The sequence below is a fragment of the Cucumis sativus genome, chromosome 3 (genome assembly GCF_000004075.3).
Source record: "Cucumis sativus cultivar 9930 chromosome 3, Cucumber_9930_V3, whole genome shotgun sequence".
Classification (NCBI taxonomy): domain Eukaryota; kingdom Viridiplantae; phylum Streptophyta; class Magnoliopsida; order Cucurbitales; family Cucurbitaceae; genus Cucumis; species Cucumis sativus.
The window spans coordinates 2,595,819-2,604,667 of record NC_026657.2 but is presented as its reverse complement, the minus strand read 5'-3'; the positions used below and the strand labels follow the sequence as shown (position 1 = coordinate 2,604,667).

General features: G+C 27.2%; 1 protein-coding gene across 1 annotated transcript; it reads left to right on the top strand.

The window, feature by feature from the left end:
• Nucleotides 1–421: 421 nt before the first annotated feature.
• Nucleotides 422–4,298, top strand: LOC101210210 (NAC domain-containing protein 26). Its single transcript, XM_004147927.3, has 4 exons — nt 422–614; nt 1,647–1,834; nt 2,706–2,983; nt 3,513–4,298. Exons 2-4 carry the CDS (start codon nt 1,675–1,677, stop codon nt 3,954–3,956), a joined length of 882 nt encoding a protein of 293 aa, XP_004147975.1. The 5' UTR covers nt 422–614; nt 1,647–1,674; the 3' UTR covers nt 3,957–4,298.
• The last annotated feature ends 4,551 nt before the right edge of the window (nt 4,299–8,849 follow it).

Genomic DNA, 8,849 nt, shown 5'->3' with positions numbered 1-8,849 from the left:
TCTAAACAAAAACGTAAAATCATGGAACGAACTCGAATTAAGCGCAAACAAATAACATATTTCTTACGCTATAAAAAAAATCACCTACTAACACTTGCCATTTACAAATAATGTTGTGCATCATTTCCTATCATTCCCTTTTCACACACACACATATATATGATACTATAGTATAGTACTTGATTAACATATATTATTTTTCAAACTTCAAATCATGTCACTTGAGCACCCAACTTTTAATCCTAACCATCCATCAACCTATCATATTTCTTCAACATCCTCACTCTCTCTTGAACATGAAAAAAGCAGACAATTCCTTTTTTAATTTTTTATTATTATTATTATTATTACTATTATTATTATTATTATTATCATTTTCTCTAGTCTCTATCAGTTGCTGGTGGCCAAGTTTTTGCTAATGTCTTTCTCTCTCTAGATACATTTCTTCACCACCTTTCCTTTGCCACAAAGCTTTAGCTCTCTCTGTATAATCAACAAAGAAGAAGAAACTCTCTACAAAGCTTTAGGTCTCTCTGTATAATCAACAAAGAAGAAAAAACTCTCTACAAAAATCACTCAAAATAGAAGAAGGATTCATTACTGAGGCACTTGTGGTATATATTATATAATCCTTTATTATTATTATTATTATAATTGTTCTAATTTTCTTCTCCATTATTATTTTCCTTATTTTTCTGTTCATCACAATTTGATCTCTTCCTTTGTGCGTTCTTTATTTCTGGTTCATTGAGAAGAAAGAGTTGTTGTTTTAAAATTTTTGGAGAAAATAAGATTTGGGTATTAAAGGACAGATCCACAACAAGGTAAAAATTTGTGTTTGTTGATGAAGTTAATATTGTTTTTAAGTTTCATGATGATGATGAATATGGAATGAGACTTTTGAGCTAAGCCAAGAACATTAATTAGGGTTTGTTAATTAATCATCATTTTGTGTTTCTTTTTGTCTACATTTCAATAATGATTATGCTATATAATATAATACTTGTATGGAAGTTCATAAATTTTGTTGTTTATAATTAGCTTTAGGGTTTTTACGATAACACCATTTTTTTTAGCTTTTGAAAAAATAATTCACAAATTTATTGTATTATAGTGTTAAAAAATGCATTCAAATGTTTCAAAGAAATAATTCTTTCAAGTGTTGGAGCAACGATGTGATCTATTTGGCATGATCCATACAATATAATCTTCAAGAAATTACAACAACATTTAATGTAGATCAATTTCCTGCTTCCTAATAACGATACCTTATACAATTCTCTCTAAATTGGACACATTTTTCTCTGCTCTTAAAGCTCTTTGTAGTGTCTTTTTTACCAAAAAAAAAAAAACTTGTTCTTCTCCAGCCTCATAAGATTGTCTCCTTATCAGTTCTTTCTCATTAGGGTTTTCACACACAAAATATTTAGATATTAAAAATGATTTCCTTTTTATCTTTGTAAAAAGAATGATACTTTTCCAACCATTGACCACAAAAATAAACCATTATCGTTATACTTAAAAGCTTAAGCTGAAAGGTTATCTCGAGAGAAGATATGTGATTAAATTCACTTGATCATCAAAGTTATTAGGGTTTCGGAGTTAATTAGATGGAGAATTATGATAGAATAACAATGTTTGTGCAGGGGATCAGTAGTGAAGGTTGGGGAGAAGATGAATACAATTCCACATGTTCCTCCAGGCTTTAGATTTCATCCAACAGATGAAGAACTCATTGATTATTATTTGAGAAAAAAAATTTCTTCAAAAAAGATTGATTTGGATGTCATCAAAGATGTTGATCTCTACAAAATTGAGCCATGGGATCTTCAAGGTATGAAAAAAGATACCAACTCTTCTCTATATAACATGCATATTTTTTTTTTTCAAACTGAAAATGAAATTAAATATATTTGAAGAAGATACCCTTTTTCTTTCTCATCAATTACATTTCTTTTCTTTTTAAATTTGATCACATGATATAAAGGAAGTTAGGGCATTTACCAATATAGTAACTATTTTTGAAGAAGTGAATTCTATAAGAATGGTAAAATATATAGTTTAGAACTTTCAAATGTAATGACACATCGAGGCAATGATATTCAATTATTAGATTTGAGATATTGTGGTGGTTATGTTACAGATATATCAACCTAGATAGTTAAGATTATCTTGATGAATCTCCCCGAATTCACAAGGAATTGATTGGCGTGGTTTATATATATATATATATATATATATATATTCATAAAGATTACAAGCTTAATTAGCTTTAGGTTAAAATTGACCAAATTCCTCAAGTAGACAGATACAAGAAGTTTCATTTGAAAAAAAAGATAGAAAATCAGAACATCTCTACCTAATTAGAATTAATTTGATCAAGGGAAGTGGAACTTTTTTCTTTTAAATAAAATGGTTAAATTTTTGTTTTTCATTCTTGTACTTTTAATAAAAATTTAAATTTAAGTTATTTAAAGTTAATTTACACAAAAGGAAAACATATTGAGTGATCATTTTTTTCTTCAAAAACTCAAAAACTTATAAAGGTCAAAATTTAAACGTTTGAAAGAATAGATGGAGAAAAATGCTAAACACATACACAGTCTAAAATAATACTTTAACCAAAACAAAATTAATTATACACAAATTCAAATCACTATATCTACATATAGATTATTACATATAATATATATTTGTACATATAGAATTGTGCAGAATGGGAAATGAAGATCAAGAAGATTGGTATTTCTTCAGCCACAAAGACAAGAAATATCCAACAAGCACAAGAACTAATCGAGCTACAAAAGAAGGGTTTTGGAAAGCAACAGGAAGAGACAAGGCTATTTACTCAAGGCATGGCCATGGCTTAATTGGAATGAGAAAAACCCTAGTCTTCTATCGAGGACGAGCCCCCAACGGCCAAAAGTCGGATTGGATCATGCATGAATATAGACTCGAAACAACCGAAAATGGACCTTCTCAGGCAAGTTTACAATCATAATTAGCTTATAAATACTGATGTGTTGTTTTTGTTATAGTTTACCTGGTATTGGAGCATGCCGTCAAACACAGTTATATCAATGCCATTTTTTTATCCAATTAAAACAAAAGCTAAGCTTTACAAGTATAATTGGTTTGATAATCGTAACTTATTATATAGCTTAAACTTATTGGTGAATTGGAGATTTAACCTGAGCAAGACTAACAGTAATTAATTAATTTGACCTCATCTTTAGTAACCATTTATTTTTTAAGATAAACAGCATGTTTTCATCCCCATTTCTACCACGGCTTTATCTTTTCTTAAGCTATAGAGAGTTCGATTCTAATCAGTTAAACTAAAGAAATAAAACAAGTTTTTAAAACTACTGTTTTTAGATAACCATTTCATTTGTTTTGGTTTTAAAAATTAAGCTTATTTCATTCCAATTTCTCATCGCATAGGCTAAAAACATAAGTTGAATTCTTAACTAGAATTTCATCTTTTTAATGTGTGAATTATTTCTATTCAGGAAGAAGGATGGGTGGTGTGTAGGGTTTTCAAGAAGAAAATGACAACAATCCAAAAGATGGGTGACTATGAATCACCTTATTGGCAAGATCATGATCAAATCTCCTTCATGCCAGACATCGATTCTCCAAATCAAATCTCTCACCTTTGCAAGCATGAGGTTGATGATCATCATCATCTTCACTTTGCCATGTTCGACAATGCTTCCCTTCAGCTCCCACGACGTCCCGAGCTGATCTCTGACGTCTCGTCAAGCAGCTATGATCTCCGAGCAAACGCTCCTTCCTCGTCTCAAACATTCTTTCATGCCTTCGATAGCCAGTCGATGGATTGGCGAGCCATGGACCGATTTGTCGCATCTCAGCTGAGTGCAGATCGAGATGATGATCATAGAAGAGAAGAAGAAGCAATTTACTCTGAAGACACCAAATATACAAGTGAATGATCCAACTGAAAAGCATGGACTATGGAGCTATTTTTCCTACAGCTTAAATGAATAGCTCTCTATTAATTGGAGCTGAATAAATGTTTTATATAGTAAGAAAAAACTTACATATTTATGTTACCTACAAAAATTTTATATTTAAAATAATCGAGCACATATCCATATACTCAATATTAATGTGCTGTTTCATGCATACATGCGATTAAAGTGCCATATATATATATGTATGAGCAAACTTCAGAAATAATATAAGAAGTTTGTACTTTTTTTTATGTCCATATATTAACATACTAATGAAAACAATTATTAATTAGTATCATTCAGGTACTATAGATCTCTTCATATTGTTAATTATTATGTGTCAACAAGTCTTCAAATTTTGTCAACTAATCTACTACATGTGTACTCGATCAAAAGAATTGAAGATTGAATTGTTTATGTCATCAATAAAACCTTACTTAATTACCTTATGAGTTATGGTAAATGTAATATTATTGTATCACTTCTAATTCTTTCTATTCAATTATGAGCTTAAAAATTTGTTGAAGACCCGATAAGGCAACAACTGATCCTACATTATTCAATATTAATTCAGAAAGAAATAACTTTACTAAGATTTGATTGGTTTTGTTTTAGCTATACTAGAAGCTCTCGTCTCTGTAAGGAATTAAAAGGTAGACAAGTGAGAGAATATCTTTACTTTTTTTTTTTTTTTGGCACAAGGTTCTTGTGTAATTCATTTGTTCGTTGTATTTCATTATATGATAGTGCTTTGACTAAGGTTATTGTATCAAATCAACACTAGCTGTTGAAGGAAAGAGAAGAGGTAAAACTTCAAATATTCTTTATTTTCCAATATAAATATAGAACTTTATGTTGAAAAAGAAAATTTTTCTTTCTTGTGTGATCTATGTTTTTTATTTATTTATTTTTGTTTAAAATTTAATGTCGTGCTTGGTAACCATAATTTGGTTAATTTATTATTGTTTTGTGAAAATTATTATAGTTTTTCTTACAAGTTTCTTACCACATGGTTTAATTTTCATACCAAGTTTTAATTTAAAACTGATTTTCTTAGTTTTCAAATATTTGGGTTGGTTTTTGAAAAAAAGAAAAAAAAAACCATTAAAAAGTAGACAACAAATTAAATAAATCAAATAGGTGGACATAGTGTTTATACTTAAGCTTTGTTTTTTAAAAAACCAAAAACCAGAACCAAATGGTTATCATTCCTATTTATTTTTTTCAATAAAAAATTATATAAAATAGAAAACGCAAAAACAAAACAAAATTAGCTTCTACTTATTCTTCTTCTTCTTTTTTTTTTTTTTTTTGTTGTTGTTATAGTAAACAAAATCGATTTTAATTTCAAATATAAATATTTAAACTACATGTGTGCGAATGACATTTAAATTTGATCATGGAAAACCAATACCTCAAATGGATGAGAAAATAAAAAATTATCATAGTTTTAAAACACAAACAAATGCAACCATTTTAACTTTCCTACTAGAGACTTAATTTGGTATATACTTCACCATTAATTTGTTGAGCAAATTCTTTTGCAGCTAGCCTCTTCTTTGTTTGGAGCTTTGTTGTCGACCTACACCATCGTCATACCCTTCTTTTCACCAACACTTCATCAGCATATCCCTTTCTTTATCGACGACCTTTAATATCATCGGGAGATATGTCATTGGAACATCACTAAATTTTGCTCATGGCTCCTAAATCAACAAATTAAGTCTTTCAATAATAGGAGAAGTTGAAAGAAACTCAATAGCTTGAGAGTAAAATAAAGAAAGAAAAAAAAGCCATACATACATATATATATATATACAATGATTTGGAAAGGCTAATTTAGAGAGAAAAAGTATTGGTGGCATGTGGTATATATTTTTACTTGGAGTTGAAGTAGAAGCATGAATTGTCCTAAGCACACTAAGTTTCTTCCCAACAAGACACAATCATTGGGCGTGCTTGGGAGTGAGGGAGAGTAAGAGTAGAGGGGGATAAGGATTGGAGAGATTCAATAATATCCAAAAAAAAAAAAAGGTGATCCATACAAATTTGTTTTAGGTGACTCGAGTGTATAGTATCATGATGTAGAGATTCACGTTGAGTTTAATTATTTGACCAGAGTAGGTTGTCACAATGTAGACAATTTTACATTGTTGAATGCTTAATTAGGTGAGAGAGACAATGTAAAATTATTTTGATATAGTATGATTTTTTCATGTAGGATGAATGAATACATTTTTGCGGTGGGCTCATTGAGTGTGTATTTTGATGAATTATAAATCATATATCAAGTAAGGAATAATAGTCTCAAAATTACCCAAATTTGGCTAGCCCTACATGAAGCTTAATTGATTAGGACATTATTATACTTTTGATCACAATGTCAAGAGTTTAAATTTTTATCGCATCTACGATGTTGACTTAAATAAAGGGACGTTCGCAAAAAAAAAAAAAAAAAATTATGATAATAGAGCCTATGTTACAACATTTTCTCAATTGCAAAAGTAACAAATATTTTTTAAAAGTAGGTGATATCATTAATTACTTGTATCTCATAATTCTCTCATAGTCGTATGATATCATTAACTGCTTGTCCTATTCGCAATATACAAAAACGAGATGCTATTGGTTGTTTTTTTATATAAAAAAATTAATCTAATGCAATTTTCCTAAATATAAAAATAGTAAATGAAAAACTAAAACTAGACATGAACTCGAATTTTTAAAAATATTTGTTAGTTGTTTGACATTTCTTTAATAGATCAATCTCGTGCATATATATATATATTAAATAAGCTCAAATTTGAGCATCTAACTTTAAAATTGATAGTACAAAATAGCTATTTCAACTAAGTTTTTTTTTTTAAAGGTAAATTTATATGTTATATGTCAAGTAATTTAGAGTACAAAATGTTTATTTCTTAAAAAAAATAATATACTATAGGTTTGATAGAAACATCATAGTAAACTTATTTTAAATAAAATTTTGTTATCTTAGTCTATTATAGTCTATTATAATATATCATAAATAAAATGTGATATTTTATTATATTTTTGTAAATATTTTAGTTTGTTTTTTTATATTTAAAAATAGCTCAATATTATAACTAAAGGATTCATTAATTTTCTAACATATATTATAAAATTGTTGTGAAACATTAGAATCATAACGAAAGTATACAAAAAAGAATCATAATTAAGACTTGGAGGTTTTAAAAGGATATTATAGGTTTAATTTCTCGTCTCCCAATGTTTGTTGAATTAACAAAATTCACTAAACAAAAATATTTAATTAACTAACTATGATACTCATATATTCTAATTTTGATAAATTTCTTATATTCTATATATATGAGACTATTTCTCTCTCTTTATTTTAAGTAAAGATACAAAATCAATATACTATAAAGTGATTAATATATTTTAATCTAATAAAATAAAGAAATATTTGAAAGTTTTTTGTTTTTTGTTTTAATTCTCCAAATTTAATTTGTAATTAATTCTTTAAAAGTAAGATAGATATGGTATGATGATCAACTTCTTAAGATCAAGAGAACATCCCATGTGAGAAGACATAATTGTTTATGTTTGCTTGTCTTTTTCACATGTGTGTTTATACCATACCCCATCTTCATTTATTTTCATTTTATATACAAATTATACAAATATTATTATAAATAGCACAACACAATTGAAACTATTTAGCAAAAGACTCCGATACAGCTGCCCATGGATGAATTTATCTATATTTTATAAACAGTTTCAATATTTTACTATTAATATTTTTTATAGAACTTAAAATTTTACTATATTTTATAAATATTTTTAACAGCTTTTTTAAGGGCGTTTAATTCAAATATATCAAAATGAACTAAAATATTTGCAAAGTTTCAGATTCTATCGTTAATATACATCGATAGACATAGATAAACTTCTACCACTATCTATAAATAATTAAATCTCACTAATAGATAAAATATAAATTTTTGTTATATTTGGTAAATATTTTCACTAAATTTTTGTAAGGGCGTTTAATTCAAATATATCAAAATAAACTAAAATATCTACCGAATTTCAGATTCTATTGTTGATATACACTAATAGATATTGATAAATTTTTACTACCGCCTATAAATAATTAAATCTATTGAATATGAAGTTTTGTAAATATTTTTAAAAAATTGACATTTACAATAATTTTTTTTTCTTTACAATAATTTTCCTAGAAATTAAAATAAGCTAATGTTGTATACAAATTTGGAAAAGAAAATCTCATACCATAACTTTCAAATTGATGGACGATGGTAGTAATCAAACTTAATAAATTTTCATAATGATATATATTTAAAGTGATTGCAATGTATAAAACTTTTAGAAACCATAGTTAAGTGTGCAGGGACAATGTTGAAAGAATGACATAAAACAAAATATTTTGAAGATAATTTCAAAAGGACGATTTAATAAAATTGTGTATTTTCAAAAATTTATTAATAAAATAAGATTGTTTTAAAACTTATTAGAAGTCTATTACGAATTAAAAAATACGACTTGTGATAGAAGAAAGCATAGAAGAGAAGGAGTAAGATGACGATAATATTTAAATAAAAACCAGTAAAAATATGATTCGTACCAATATTTATTTACCTCGTGTTCAAAAGTACATATAGATGTCGGTTGAACTAAACTCATGTTGGCATTTTGTATCAATATTTCAATATTTTAAAAAATTCATAATACACTCCAAGTTTTAATTTTTGTAGAGATATATATTGAAAGTAATATGAAACTAAAAGAATGTGAAAGATACGTTATTTTATTAGTGTATAATTGTAGGGTTTTTTTCGATAGTTGATTTGGTAAGTATTAGTTTTT

Bases quoted from the DNA above. Each gene is read 5' to 3' on its own strand.
- LOC101210210 (XM_004147927.3), top strand. From the start codon at position 1,675: ATGAATACAATTCCACATGTTCCTCCAGGCTTTAGATTTCATCCAACA. The intron at 1,835-2,705 runs GTATGAAAAAAG...TTGTACATATAG, and splicing joins TGAGCCATGGGATCTTCAAG to AATTGTGCAGAATGGGAAAT. The intron at 2,984-3,512 runs GCAAGTTTACAA...ATTTCTATTCAG, and splicing joins CCGAAAATGGACCTTCTCAG to GAAGAAGGATGGGTGGTGTG.